We start from the raw sequence: 15,557 nt of genomic DNA, 5'->3' as shown, positions 1-15,557 counted from the left end.
GTTGTCCCGTGTCGCCACTGTTATTTCTTCTAATGTTGGAAATGCCAACTAAGGAAATATTGAAAAATAATGGGGGGATGGGAACAAAGAGCCAAGAATTAAAGTTGGACAGAGAGATTACAAATGTGGTCCAGAACTTCTCTTGAGGAAGGCTGGTGTGTTGTGTGGATATTCTCTTGTATGTAAGCATACATGTGATAGGAATTTTGAGGTCTTAGATATATGTTAAATGTTCATAAGTGTACCAACCAAGCACATACATAGATCAGCACAGGAAGACCGACCTGGAACCATTTTGATTCCCAAACTGACCAAATGTTTTCTCTGCAAGGTCAAAAGAAAATGGAAAAGCCTCCCCATTGTCTTTTCCTTCACAAATCCTGTCTTAAGGGTATGTCTGTGTTTGAATAGGGTGTGAGCCTGTGACCTGGCCCAGGAACTAAGTATTTATCATTACAAAAGACTGGCCAGGCTACCCAGGCAATCCAATCAAGTAACCTGCCAGACAGGAGATAAACAATGACAGGAGAAAAACAACATTCAAATTTCTGTTTAGACCTCCTTTTCTGTGATGTAGGTGTGATGTATCTGAGGGGTGGTCTTAGGTTACACCCCTTCTGTGGTGTATGTATGATGCTTCTGGGGGTGGTCTTGATCTACAGGGTGGCAATTACAAAAGTCTTTATAAGGCCTTGCGCACCATTTTTTCTGGGTTCCTCCTCTCTCCTGCGTGTGAGGGGAGCACCCTGTTGCAACAGTTCAATAAAAATCAAGCTTACTAGCTGCTTTGCTTCTCAATATTCTCTGGTTGGCCTCTGTTATTCTCTCCTACCAATAGGGAACCTATGTAAGGTCTCTATATGGGCTCTTGGATACCCCATAAGGGAAAAGGGCAATTTTTGTTTACAACAAACGACATAACCGTGATGAGGTATTGGGGATATTTGCAAGGAGAGGCAGAGAGAGAATGAGAGCAGCATCATAAGAATACAAACCGACTCCAAAAAGCAATGGACATTTTTTTTTTATTATTGATTAAAAATTAGAGAAGTACATGCAGTAAAATACAAAGTCAAAGGGGGAGGGAAAAGGCTGAATATTTTACATCTTTCATTAAAATCTACAGTACACCAAAATCGTGTAGAGGTTCCTGTTATATTAATACACCATCATCATCCCTAAGAGTATCAACTAAGTTTTTAAAAAAATACCAACTGATTTCTAGGTTCAAGTTCAGAATTTACCCAAAATAAAATTTAAAAAAAACCCCCTCTGATCCGTTAAGGGTAAAAAGGTTAGAAATAATTCCTTAACCCCCCCAAAAAAATTAAAATATAAAATAATAAAATCATTGGCACTTTGAACCTCGAGAACAAAACAGTCGTCTAGCACTTTTTAGTATCCCAGGCAAGAAAAAAACCAAAAAGGAAAAAAGGAAAAACTATTACCAAGAGACATGTGCCTAGCAATTTCTAATAGCAAGGGGAGTGAAGGCTCATTAAGACAGAATAAAATAAAATTACAAGGAGAATGGCCAGCATGGATACTCTTGTCTGCTAGACTTGGGTTAGACAGAGGTGGGAGCAAATAAATAGATACTGCATCATTTGCACTGGATTAGGCTGGACTCCTGTCCCAGTGTAGAGTACAACAAGGTTCGCGCGGCATGCAGGCAAAAGTGAAGTAACACTGTACCAGAATAATTTGGTCTTCATAGCTGAAGACAGGGTGGGAAGAGTGGGTGGGGGGTGCCTTCTACTTAACCTCCAAGCTTCGCCCACCTGGCTCCTCACCTGAGGCCCATTTCTGCCACAAGCTCCACCCACCTTTTTGAATCACCACCCTCCTCCTCCAAGGGGGTGGGGCTTGAGGCAAGCCCTGCCCACTTTAGTGGCATGACATCACAGGCTCCGAAGGGACGCGCCGCCGGCCAAAGGATTCAGGGAATCGAGACTGCGGCGGAGCCTCCGCCACTCCCATCGATCAAGTGGGGACCCCCACACCCCGGTCAGAGACACACACCCCCTCAGAAACAGTAGTCCCGGGACTGCTTAGTGTTACCCCCCACCCATGCAGGTTTTAAAAGAAAGTAAGAGTTGAGGGGGGGGGGTAATGTGGTGCTCTCAGAGGGGGCGAGGCGGACAGAACTAGCTCTTCCAACACAGACACTCAGAATTCGAACGGGGCTCTTTTGTGTCACACTCTGCCTCTTTGACACCACTGCGATGTGGCCCTTTCCTATCCTTTCTTCGTTTGGCCTCCACGCTTGTAGCAGTTTTTGCTTGTGACCTACCGGTAGAGCGAATAAACTACAGGTTTGGGGGGGGGGTTGTTTTGTTTTTAGGAATTGTTATTTTCGCTTTAAAAGCAAACATGGCAAAATCTTGTGTGTGAGAGAGTGAAGGAAGCTTCTGTCACTGCCGATAGGGTGAGAAATATATAAATATAATTGGTTAAATGGGGGGGGGGGGGAACCCGAGAGATTCGTAACTGAATTGAAACCCACCCCCCAACCAGAGTGGGCCAGTGCACACGCCTATCAGTTCCCCCTCCCCAACCTGGTACCCTCAATAGGTTTTGGATCACAACTGGGCAGATGGAAATTGTGGTCCAAAACCCCTGAAGGCACCAGGTTGAATGTGTGTGACTTAAATCTCAGTTTTAAGAGGTTAGATGTGAGGTGCAAAACTTGCAAGCTCCATCTTCTCCTTTTCCAGCCTCCTTCTCGGTCGTAGCCATGGTTTTGCAGAAACGTTAACCAGGATCTGCCTTAACCCAAGTTAACAGAGCAGCTTTAGATGCGTGCTTGGAAAGTTAATTCCGGTTGAAGCTGGAGCAGGTGGAATGCAGAACCACGGATAAAGCCAAAGAAACAAGGAGGGTTAGAATTTGCCCTGGAAAGAGAGTCAACGGGAAGGAAGGAAGAAATCCGTAAGCCAGCTCCAGAGAGTTTAACTCTGGTTAAGAGATTGGCATTGCAATGTGCCGACTGGGCTAATTCCAAGCACACTGGAAGGCTGTAGGGCGAGAAACGAGAACTCAGTTCCTTTGGGATTTAAATTCACCCATCACAGGCTGCCTGCAATTTCTCTACGCTTCAAAAGCAGAGCGGGGATACACGAAAGGCCCAACTGGACTGTGTTTGGGGGGGGGGGGGAGACCTGTGGGAGAGGGAAGAATCTACACCATTTTATTATTCACATATTGCATTACAAGTGTTGCTTTTTTCCAAACTAAAAAGTATAATTTATATGTAGAAATTCAAAAAAAAAACACGGAAAAAAAAACCATACACATACACACGCACGCACACACCCCACCAGATACTCATTTCTTTAAAAAATACTAAACACAAGCTATATTGGTTTCAGTTATATCATCTTGATCAAACTCTTGATGCTCACACTGGAGAGTATAAAAAAAAATCAATTTTGCAAATTCCAAGCAATTAGTGCAGCAGGAGGGACAAAATTGCCCAGAGCTTAATCTTGCCATGTATGAATCTACCGGCAATCTATTTATTTATCTTATTGCTGTAAAAACAGAATAGGGGTGGTTCCATATGTACCAGTCTGTGCAGGGGGGAAAAAGGAAAGAGGATGAATGCGTTTTCTATCTTGAACACACCAAAGGAAAATTCTGAGAACAAGAACAGGAGAGATTTGCTTCGGCTGAAACACACACACACACACACACACACACACACACACACACGTACAGACACAAATACAGAGCTTCCAACTGCCAGAAGGCATGGTCAACTTTCGTTCTTAGCAACCATGTACAGAGAACGTCTGGTTTTATGAATGTATCAAACCACACATCTACGACTTTGGACAGCTAAACCACCCCAGCCAAACTTTGCGCAATTGCAACCTCCAGCAATGTAGTCTACTTACAAAGGGCTCCCTTCTCAAAAACGGTTGCAGAGAAAATCCTACGGTGAAGGGAAATGTGTATCGTTTGAAGAAGCAACCCAAGTTTTGCAAAAGAGTTCTGGGAATTGCAGCCAGCTTAGCAAGCTGAGATGTCCCTTGCCTTCCTTTTTTTGGCAACATGCTCATCTCCCAGAGAGACCAAGATGCTCACCTCCAGGGAATATTGGACTCCCAACTCCCTTCAGCCCTGGACAGTGATCAAGGATGATGGGAGTTGTGGTTTAGCAACAACTGGAGGCTTAACAAATTAGAAGAGGCCGGTCTATGCATTGCTAACCACACAACTACAATTCCCAGGATTACGAAGCCAGGAGGTTTGAAACTCAGCCAATGCTGCCACCCAATGACTGTGTGGATTTGTGGGGACGCAGCAAGCCTGATAACAGCATGGCAAAATTCCTGGGGCTTGGGGAACTTCTTCTTCTTTTTACAAACCAATATTTAGGGCTATCCAATCCCACTGCTCCACCCAATCTCCTTTCAGCAAGGGACGCCCATCACAAACGTTGTTACAGAAACCACCCCCGATGGGAAAACAGGGATTGCAAAGGCCAGCCTTCCCAAACTTCCCAGCAGCCAACGCTTTTCAGACAACGGTGATTCTGGCGTGGCGGCAACAGCAGCAGAAATATGCAGAGGATCGACTCAGCGCAATTCTGGCTTGGCGCTTTAGAGCAAGGATGGGAAGCCCACCCCCCTCCTCTGGGTGCTTTTGGACCACAACTTCCACCCCCCCTGATTGTTGCTCATGCTGGATAGGACAGATGGGAGGTTGGGGGCAGGGCAACAACAGGTCCACCACCCCTCCTCTAGAGACAAACACGTTGGAAAGTGGCCTGACAAGATTGCGGGTGGTGAAAAGTAACGAAAAAAGCAGCAGCAACAAAACGATACCCTGATAGTTCCCCTTCCCAAATGCTCTATTTTGCATTAATGTGAAGGGGGCGAGGAGGAATTAAGGCTAATCCATTTCTTTCGTGCCGTAGACCCATTAAATAAGATCCCTTAATGGTTTATTGCTAAGCCTAAGGCTTAAGACTCTCTCTTAAGACTTTGTTGGGTTTGCAAGAGCCCATCCGGATTTCTGACATGCTAGAATAGCTTGCCATTCCTGTAGTTTTTTAAGTACCCCCCCCCCACAATGCCTGGTAAAGTGGACCCAAAAGTGAAGCAACCCCCCTTTTGCAATGGAGCAACAACCACACAGCCACACGGGGGGGGGGGGGGGATAAAAACCTGATTCGACACAGAATCAAGAAACGGACAGGCACACGAATCGCGCCGGGATAGTTGTTAAGAGTAGTGGAAGCCCCGTGTCGTACTCTCAGTAGTATTTCTGGCTCCTCCTTCTCTTTCTTTCTTTCTTTTTTGTACTTTAAATAGTTAAGGCAATAATAATAATAATCATAAAAAACTACAAACATGCAGGCAATGGAAGGCTTGGTCTGCACATCTGGGATGAAGGAAACGTGGCCGAGAAGCCAGCTGTCTGCAACGGTGGTGTCGGCGAGGAGGCGCCGCGATGCGACTCGGGAAACAAACGAGGTTAAAGCTTCTAAGAAAGGGAGCTGTAGTTTGGTTCTTTGGCAGTAGTGGTTTTGCTTTTCAGGCTGACAGAAGCGTTCAAGGCTGCACCCGTTGAGTGGGGAGGGGGAGAGACCATCGTCTGGGAGTGTCGTTTTAGTTAATGCTGAGCTGGGCAAACCCAATTAGCTTGCTGTCGTCGGGGATATCGGAGCCTTCGACGCCAGATGCCTGGAGAACAGAGAGGGCGGGGAAGTCCAACACCGGTAAGCATCACGGAGGAGAGAAGCTTCCCATAAACCATTTTCAAAAATCGCAACCCATTAACAACCACCATGAAAACCCAACCCCCTGGAATTCTACGTGAAGAAGAATGCCTGGATTTCGCAGTGCCGAGGCAGAGTTGCCGCCCGGGCCAGACAGTCGTGGGTCATAGAATCATAGAAGTGCAAAGCTGGAAGGGACCCAAAGGTCTAGTCCAACCCCCTGCAATACAGTTTGCTGTCGATTAAACAAGAATAGCAACCCTCACCAAAAGAAGAAAAGAGCCACGGGAAAGAGAAAATTAAGAATCAGCGGAAAAAGTCAAATCTAAGTAACCCAGCCCTGCAGTAGCTTTGTGAAAAGCGTGGCCTGTAAATATTTAAATATAAATAGTAGCAAAATGATAAATATATCAAAAAGAGCAGCAGTAGCCAGTCTACAAATCTTTACAGAAAGGTAGCGAAGGCAACCTGAACACAGTCTTTATATGAAGAGTCCCAGGGAATCAAAGGCGTGTTTCTAACGGAAGCAAATCAAGCTTCCATATAAGATGGAATTTGAACCAGGCGCTCCTCTGAAGATACTACAGTGGTACCTCGCAAGACGAATGCCTCGCAAGATGGAAAACTCGCAAGACGAAAGGGTTTTTTGTTTTTTGAGCTGCTTCGCAAGACGATTTTCCCTATGGGCTTGCTTCGCAAGACGGAAACGTCTTGCAAGTTTGTTTCCTTTTTCTTAACACTGTTAATACAGTTGCGACTTGACTTCGAGGGGCAACTCATAGAACGCGGTGTGGTAGCCTTTTTTGAGGTTTTTAAAGACTTTGGTGATTTTTGAAGCTTTTCCTAAACTTTCCCGACACTGTGCTTCGCAAGACAAAAAAAATCGCAAGACGACAAAACTCGCGGAACGAATTAATTTCGTCTCGCGAGGCACCACTGTATTGCAAAAACCGAACTTGCAAAAACATTTGGCAAAGTTAGGTGGCCAGTGTTCCCGATGCCTTCCAATATAGGCCACTTGCGGGGCAAAGTTTTGGAGAAGAGTGGCCTGGGACCACAAAGAATGAGGGGGAAAAGAGGAAAAAAAGACCCACTACCTCGAGCAAACATGAGGACCGCAGCCTTGCTTTTAAACAAAGCAAAGCAAAAACAGAACAGCTGGAATATGTGCAAGGGATGCCTCGGTGAGAAATCAGAAGTGTGGGAAATATTTCCGTGCCCCTTCCCCATGCACTTCGCCAAAGTGACGGAGACTGCCACAGTCCGCTTCTGTTGCACAGTCACCTTGTGACCCACAGAGGTGTGGGGAGCATGAATGAGGAGACTGTCACGGGTGCAAACAAACCCTGGTGCATATGGACAAGGAAGCAATTTGCTAAAAGAGCAAGAGAGACTCTCGTCATGGCAGACCACACTTATACTTTTATGTTCTCTGCAGACCAAAATTAAAACTCACATCCTTCTGCATTCCAATGCAGCTTTAAGAGAGCATGTGAGCCACAGAGAATAGGGCTAGATGGGGGGGGGGGGGGAAGCATTCCGAAGTTAGCAAATCCTCCTTTATCAGAAATGCTCACCACTAAGCATGTCTAAAGCCACCACATTACATTAAACTGTGCCGTTGTGCAGAGTGTAGTTCAATTTGGCATTTGTAAGTATTTTGTGCCAGGTCCCGGTTGAATTTTCAAAGGCGTTTTTCCAAAGCAGCATGGGGCGCTCCTGTTCAGAGTTCCTGCCAGCCAGCCAGCCAGCCAGCCATGCCCTCTTCCAGACACTCCATTTCATCACCCCCCTCCCCCAGATTTTCTTCTCAAGAGACACTAGGCATTCCAAGCCCTCATTGGGCTATTCTGGGCTATTCCCCTAGGCAAGCTGATCTTTCCACCCTGGAGCAAGGATGGTGCCAATCTGACTACAAAAGGACTGGCACATGTCCCCAAGTATCATTCACAGAGGAAACGACATTTTAAGGCCACTTTTTGATCTGGGTGTATCTAAATTATGAAGATTAATCACAACTCAACTGATCCCCAAAGCCCCTGAAAGTAGACCCCCTGCCTTATTTCTGCTGTGACTGTGTGGGTTCCCCACTAGATACCCATTGTCCAGGGATTACTGTTGAAGAATCAACGCCCCAAAGAAGCCTAGAGCAGAAACACCCTTTTAACACAGACCAGGTTAATAAGGGGGGAAATAGTAAATATACCAGTTTGAAAGTGACAGATCGATTCGTCTGGGGCTCTTCCACAATTTTTTGTAAGTTGGCAGCAACTGAAACGACAGAGGGTGGACACACTCAAAGACGGAGTACTTAAGCATTTTCATTCTGAACAAGCTTCCCTAAAATATTGGAAAAAGACGTCCTAGTTAACAATGAAGGAATTTCCCCCTCCCTGTCCTGGGAAGAAATACAGCAACTTGTATCTACAAATCCAGTATGGGATTAAGGTGAACATGAAATGCGCACTATTACCTATTACTAAGTCTCTGCCATCGACAAGCCCAGCCGAGATGAGTTCTTGGGATACCCCATCCGCAGTATCTGGAAAGATCGTAATTAAGAGACCATCACATCTGCACACAAGTGGTTTAAAACAAATTCAGAGTTCACAATTTGCAGGCATTTGCCCTTTTCTTCTTCTTTTTAGATTGGTTTTATATTATGCATCGTTCTGCACTATATTTTACTTAAAATGCCTCGAATGGATTGTACACAGAGAGGTGGGAAAGAATAATTTCTTTAATTGAAAACAGAGCTTCTAAGGATCCAACCCTACCTAATCCCAGACTAATAGGATCGAGCTGGGATTTCTCATTTGGGAAGGAAAAGTGCTCTGTGTGTGCTCAGAGGAGTCTGAACCCCAACTCTGATTAAGCCCAACCACTGAGCCTAGGACTTGCCGATCGGAAGGTCGCGGTTCGAATCCCCGCAACGGGGTGAGCTCCCGTTGCTCGGTCCCAGCTCCTGCCAACCTAGCAGTTCGAAAGCACATCAAAGTGCAAGTAGATAAAAAGGTACCGCTCCGGCCATTAGGTCCAGTCGTGACCGACTCTGGGGTTGCGGCGCTCATCTCGCTTTATTGGCCGAGGGAGCCAGTGTACAGCTTCCGGGTCATGTGGCCAGCATGACTAAGCCGCTTCTGGCAACCAGAGCAGCGCATGGAAACGCCATTTACCTTCCCGCTGGAGCGGTACCTATTTATCTACTTGCACTTTGACGTGCTTTCAAACTGCTAGGTTGGCAGGAGCAGGGACTGAACAACGGGAGCTCACCCCGTCGCGGGGATTCGAACCGCCGACCTTCTGATCGGTAAGTCCTAGGCTCTGTGGTTTAACCCACAGCGCCACCCGTGTCCCTCTGAGCAACTACCATAAGGTTAAACACAAAACCGTGCAAGTGGAACATCTGCAGCATGTCTGCAGCTGCAACAAAGGAAGTTGCCTTATACCAAGGGAGGCTGTGTCTAGTTCATATGGGCTATTCTGGCTGCCACTGGATCTCCTTGGTTTCAGAGTGAGGGATCTTTCCTGCTTGGCGATGCTGGAGATTCAACCCAGAACATTCTGCACCCAAGATTACTCAATAACTTCCAGCACGTTTCTCTTTCCCGTACCCATGTCTCACCTCTCCCAGGGGTGAACTCGAATCGAATGTCGTTGAGTTCTTTCTTTGAATTCCTGTTGAGGGGAAGAGAAGAGAGATGAAACACAAAGCCATTTATTTTGTTTACTCTGTAGACGAAAGCAAGGACAGTGAACGAAAAGCCTGGATCGCACCTCCCAAGCACATTTTATCTGGCCCTAGCAATGCTATGCCAAGTTATAGCCAAGCACGATAAAAAGGAGGTCTGCCCACAGTTTTGCTTGTGAAGAAGGACGTTTTTACTTTGTGTAAAGAGATAATCCACAATGCAGCTTTACATCTCTTTCGGATTTTTCACGTCACACGTAAATGCAAATATTTGTTAGCGAATCATATACCTGAGAGCATATGCTCTTTAGCTGAAGTCCTTAATGTTAGAGCAAATACATTATGGGGCCTGAGCACTTTTCATTAATGTGTTCAGCGCATGGATGGAATGGGCCTTGGCGCAGGCATGCACAAGAAGCAGAAACCTATTCTAGATAGTATTACCTATTTCAGTATGAAATGTTCTAAGGGTTACTTTTGAGCGGTCTGAACAATGAACATATTTCCATACATTTTTTAAGCACTACAAACATTACAAGGATTTATACTCTTTGGGCTGCAGGTGTGGCTATGCATAGACCGTCTGTTTGCAGCCCATGTCAATTCTCCATGTGTTCTTTCAGAAGTCTGTTCCATCCCATTTCTACATTAATTTGATTTTTTAAAAAACAAAAAAAACAAAACTGTAAGATATTTCCTTAATAAACACATTCCTAACAGTATTTAGTCTAGAATACGTGTTTTGTATTTCTATACACATTTCAGTACAGTTTTTGAGCAAAGGGCTGTTATTGCAAAATTCGAAGAAGCACAGAATCCAAAAGGATATTTACGTTCCGATCTTGTGTATTAGTCTGGGTGGTGCAAATCCGGTCACAGCTGGCTTAAAAATGCAAAACTGAATCGACTTTTCCACCATCCCCACGGTGTGGTTTTGTTTTTAAACCGCATCGTTTCCCACAGAAGTCGTGAGGTCGAAATACATTCAAGCCTTTGACACATCTTTAAGTACGTGACCACGTTGTTCTATTACTGGGTTCATCAGCTGGCACTGCCTGTTGACAGGCGCCTCGGTTCTCTGTGTATAGTTACTTTAATGAACTGTGTGCTTTTCTGATGCAAAAATTAAGCCTCAGCCAAAGAGTCTTACCAATTTACCATATTTTTCGCTCTATAGGACGCACCTTGTTTTAGAGGGGGAGAACAAGAAAAAAAAATCTCCCCCTCTCTGCTCAGCGCCCCTTCAGCGAAGCGGCAGGAGAAACGGAGCCCCTTCCATTTCTCCTCCCACTTGGCTGAAGGGGCGCTGCGCAGCTCTCCCTCTCTGCTGAAGCAAGGCTCTCCCGACTTCAGCAAAAGGAACCTGAAGCCTCCAGAACGCAGCGGGAACTCACGCTGCACTCCAAAGGCTTCAGGCAGCTATCCCTGAAGCCTGGAGAGCGAGAGGGGTCGGTGCGCACCGACCCCTCTCGCTCTCCAGGCTTCAGTGAAAGCAATGCGAAGCCTCCGGAGTGCGGAGGGAGCGCTCCCTCTGCACTTTGGAGGCTTCGCGTTGCTATCGCTGAAGCCAAGGAGCCTGCATTCGCTCCATAGGACGCACACCCATTTCCCCTTCATTTTTGGAGGGGGGAAAGTGCGTCCTATAGAGCAAAAAATACGGTAATTGGATTTTCTTGATGTGAAATCTTGAAAAAGAAATATTGTGCTCCAAGAAAGAGTTCCCAGCTATTAAGGCCGTTTCCTAGAGTGGGGTGCTGAAAAGCTCCCAAGAAGATTGAAAATATTAACAGCAATGATATACTTACAGGCGAGGAGAATTTAGGGCATACATGGCCATGGGAAGTTCATGAGATCTGAACCCAACCTCTCCTTGGGGCTAAGTCAAGCCCCACCCAGTGGACCACAGAAAGAGCAAGGGTGGATGTCATGGTGCCTTTGAAAGATGCTGATGAACTCTAATTCCCCATCAAACCTGAACCAGCAACAATGCTAGTTGGGACTGATGGGAGTTGCAGTGCAACAACGTAGGGAGGCTGCCATCTTGGAAACCCCACCCAAAAAGCCTCTCCTGTCAAGGGTGGGAGTCGAACAAGAGCCGGGTGATTTAAGCAAGAACATGCTTACCTTAACCTTAGAACGAGGCTGATGGGGACTTTCATTTCCTCTTGCGCTGGGGCTGTTGCAGGAGGTGCCTTTTGGGGGGGGGGGAAGAGGAAGGGTCGACTTTTTAAAAAATAAATAAATTTGTGTTTTTTTTAAAAAAAAACAATGTGTGTTTTGTGTTTTTAAAAAAACACACAAAAGCATTGTAAGACGATCAGGCAGCAAATGAGACAATTTTGGAGAGGCAGAGAGCAAACAAATGTGGTGACACAGAGATGGAACTGATTTTAAAAAACTCCCTTGGGACGACTCGATGGATGAATTTTCTTCAGTGTTTCACGACTGGCAATAGCTCAAACAATATTCCGTAAGGCAGATCTCTCTCCCTGCCCCTTCCCAAAACACAGGCCTCTTGTGCCCCGAGTCAAACTGGCTACTGATCCGATGGGGTTAATTTATGACTATTTATTATTTTGGCATCTTATTGCAGTACATGGCTTCACTTGTTTGTTTTAATCATTTGCTCCGAAGGAACCTGTTTTTATTTTTTTTTAATGTTTCTTCCTTTATTAAACCATTTTTCCACACAATGGTTTGCAGCTCTCTCAGGAACTAAAGCACAGAGAAATCCGGCGCAGCATTGATCCAACCCAGAGCAAGACAGTCTTCTTAAAAAGAAGCAGCAGCACAAAAATCCTTTGCCCCACCAAGGAAAATAAAATCACAATGAGAAAGCAAGACTTTCCGCAGAGCACATACTTACTGCAGGTGCTATATTCTAATATGGATTGAGTATGTTCAGCTTTGTACACTGGGGCAGGGGCTGATGGGTGGCTGCCCCTGTTTGCAAGGAGATGTGGGTATTCAGACTTTCAGGCACCTGCCAACTCTATTTCAACATAGGTCTGAAGCGCTTGTTATTGCATCAGCGCCCTCTTCGTTTAACAGCTGATTTAGTTCAGGGATGGAGAACAAATGGCCTTCCAGATGTTGTTGGCTCCAACTGCCACCCAGTCAGAGCAGTTAAATGCGCAGGCCAAGGGGACAAATACTTTGAGCTGGTATAAAGCAACTTCCTATGCTTCAAAATCACCCAGGGTGGTCCCACAACAACTGTCCCAGCCTAGTTCCACAAGAGGAGAGGTGCCTACAAGCTTAGAAGCGGTTCCTTGATATACAGGAGCCATAAATGGAGCTGGGGAGGGGTAGAAGAAGATAGGACATGGATCAGACGCAGCCCACAAATGGCCGCCTAGGTCACAATGGGGATGAGATTAAGAGATTCCCTGAAATCCTGGGCTGGGGAGCAACATCGCGCTCCCTTGACGTCAGCGAAGCCACAGCTGCCGTACCTTCCAGCTGCTGGGAAGTGGCAGAGAAGCACAACCACGCACATTGAGGGACTGTTTCAAAGCAGAGGCCGGGGGCTCCCTCAAGAGTTTAATTGCTGGGCCTGCTCACACAGAGAACATCTGCAGACCCTAAGCCAAGTCCGTCCTATTTAATTTCAGCCAGCTGGAATCCAGGAACACAGGGCGCCAAGGTTTGTCTCCCCAAGATTAATGGGCTGTCAGGGAGAGAACAGGAGCCCTGTGAGCGCAGAGGGGTTTATATATAGCCTCCTTCCCAAAAACCCATGAAAACGCTTCTAGGAAAAATGCTGAAGCCCTCGAGTGTTGCTCTGGCCACAAATCACCGCCGAACCATTCCCAGCAGGCCGATTAGGATCACGGGGTGAGGAAGCTTCCCCCGCCCGTCCAGCCTTGCAGGCCTCACCCCGGCTCCAAGGACAGCTATTTGCTATAATACATGAGCAATCGGTGTCCGACTGCCTCCAGAGCACCCGCAAGCTGTGGGACACGCTCCAGAACGGGCTGGTTTTGGCAGGAGTTCGCCCTGGGTGAGGAAAGCCATCTCACTGGCTGCTCCTCCGCTGAGTTCCACACCCTCTGCAAAAGGCAGGGCTTGCATTAAAACACTCCGTCGCCTGAAAAGCAGAGGACATTGGGGTGGCGATGGTTTTTGCGGCAGAAAGGTCCTAAGGGCTCCGTCTCTCCAATCAGCCCTATAGGGTAGGCTAGCTGCTCTCGATCCTGTCTCACGGACTGGGAGACTAGAGGGGGGGAAAGGGAAGGCTAGACCAGCTACTTTGCTCGTGGCTGAAGGGACATTTCGGCCAGGAACTTTGCAATTCATGGCCTCTTCGCCATAGAGAATGTACTTGTTTTATAGTCAAAGCAGTATGGGGAAGACTGCATGGCAAGCAGCTGCTTACCCCCTTTCCCCACTGATCCTACGGTGTAGTTTAGTGACTCAGGAGTCAGCAAACGTTTTCAGCAGGGGGCCGGTCTACTGTCTCTCAGACCTTGTGGGGGGCCGGACTATATTTTGAAAAAAAAATATTAACGCATTTGTGGCGCTGTGGGTTAAACTACAGAGCCTAGGACTTGCCGATCAGAAGGTCAGCGGTTCGAATCCCCGCAACGGGGTGAGCTCCCGTTGCTCGGTCCCAGCTCCTGCCAACCTAGCAGTTCAAAAGCATGTCAAAGTACAAGTAGATAAATAGGTACCACTCTGGCGGGAAGGTAAATGGAGTTTCTGTGTGCTGCTCTGGTTCGCCAGAAGCGGTTTGTCATGCTGGCCACATGACCTGGAAGCTGTACGCCGGCTCCCTCGGCCAATAAAGCGAGATGAGCGCCGCAACCCCAGAGTCGGTCACGACTGTACCTAATGGTCAGGGATACCTTTACCTATGCCCCACAAATAACCCAGAGATGCATTTTAAATAAAAGGACACATTCTACTCATGTAAAAACACGCTGATTCCTGGACCATCTGCGGGCCAGATTTAGAAGGCAATTGGGCCAGATCCGGCCGTCAGGCCTTAGTTTGCCTACCCATGGGTTAGAGTGCCAAAGTAAGACCTGGGAGACAAAGGTTCAAATTCCCACTTGTCCAGGAAGCTCCCTGGGCCAGTGACCTTGGGCCACCAGCCACTGCCTCTCAGCCTAGCCTACCTCAAAGGATTGTTGTGGGGATACACTGTGAAGGAAGAGAGCTCTGTGTGTGGCCTCAAGCTCCTTAGAGGAAAAAGTGGGGTATAAATGCAAAAAACGAACTATTTCCGCTTCTGGTGGGTCTTACCTGCGCAGGTGGAGGAGCTCCTGCTGCAGGTGCCTGAGAAGTTGGAGCAGGGACAGCGGGAGAAGTTTGTGCGGGTGCTTGTCCTGCAGGCTGAGGTAGTTGAGGCGGCTGGGCCGGGACGTTGAGCAAAGGGCTTGCCGGCTGCTCCGCTGGCGGAAAGAGCTGCAAGTCAGAAAGGACAGGAGATGGGTGTGGGAGAACGAGGGTGGCCCAACGATGAGCTGCTTGTTTGTTGACTTATTCAGGCAATTTCTTTTACTGCCTAATTACAATTGTCCCTAAGCGGTGAACAAGTAACTAAGAGCACTGTGTAAGTAAGTATCTAAGTAAATAAGAGCCAGTGGTGGTGTAGTGGTTAGAGTGTTGGACTCGGACCTCAGAGACCAGGGTTCGAGTCCCCATATGGCCATGGGGCTCACTGGGCCACTGCCTGTCAGCCTAGCCTACCTCACAAGGTTGTTGTTGTGGGGATTGAATGAGGAAAACCCCATATGCTGCCTTTGAGTTCTTTGGAGAGAGACGTGGGGTATAAATTCAATAAATAAATAAAATTAAATAAATTCAACACAATAACAAATAAAATTAAATAAATTCAACACAATAACAAATAAAATTAAATAAATTCAACACAATAACAAATAAAATTAAATAAATTCAACACAATAACAAATAAAATTAAATAAATTCAACAAAATGAAGGTAAAAACCAGCTACGAATTTGTGTCCGAATGAAGCAAAGGTAACTCAATTATTATTCCAAAATGCTTGAACACTGCCAGCCCAAGGAACAAGTGATTTAAAGTTTCTTTACGAGTCCTTGCTGTTTATGTATCAACTCATTGCCGCTTATAGCAATTCATATATTCCTACATTTAATGCATTGGTATGCAA

The 15,557-nt window shown here is 46.5% G+C and overlaps 1 protein-coding gene across 2 annotated transcripts in view; it reads right to left on the bottom strand.

Moving 5' to 3' along the window:
- Window positions 1–1,008: 1,008 nt before the first annotated feature.
- The window catches only part of OXSR1 (oxidative stress responsive kinase 1), an 85,026-nt gene continuing 70,477 nt past the window's right edge, over window positions 1,009–15,557 (bottom strand). For both annotated transcript variants that reach the window (XM_028751560.2, XM_028751561.2), the window contains exons 13-18: window positions 14,667–14,828; window positions 11,544–11,611; window positions 9,354–9,406; window positions 8,202–8,270; window positions 7,935–7,999; window positions 1,009–5,693 (exon numbers count right to left, since the gene is read on the bottom strand). In XM_028751560.2, the coding sequence (XP_028607393.1) occupies window positions 5,619–5,693; window positions 7,935–7,999; window positions 8,202–8,270; window positions 9,354–9,406; window positions 11,544–11,611; window positions 14,667–14,828 (492 nt within the window). In that variant the 3' untranslated portion in view covers window positions 1,009–5,618. The remainder of the gene's footprint in view (window positions 5,694–7,934; window positions 8,000–8,201; window positions 8,271–9,353; window positions 9,407–11,543; window positions 11,612–14,666; window positions 14,829–15,557) is intronic.

Source organism: Podarcis muralis, chromosome 12, assembly GCF_964188315.1.
Source record: "Podarcis muralis chromosome 12, rPodMur119.hap1.1, whole genome shotgun sequence".
Lineage (NCBI taxonomy): Eukaryota > Metazoa > Chordata > Lepidosauria > Squamata > Lacertidae > Podarcis > Podarcis muralis.
The sequence above is the reverse complement of the archived record's forward strand: the minus strand, read 5'-3'. Positions and strand labels throughout refer to the sequence as shown.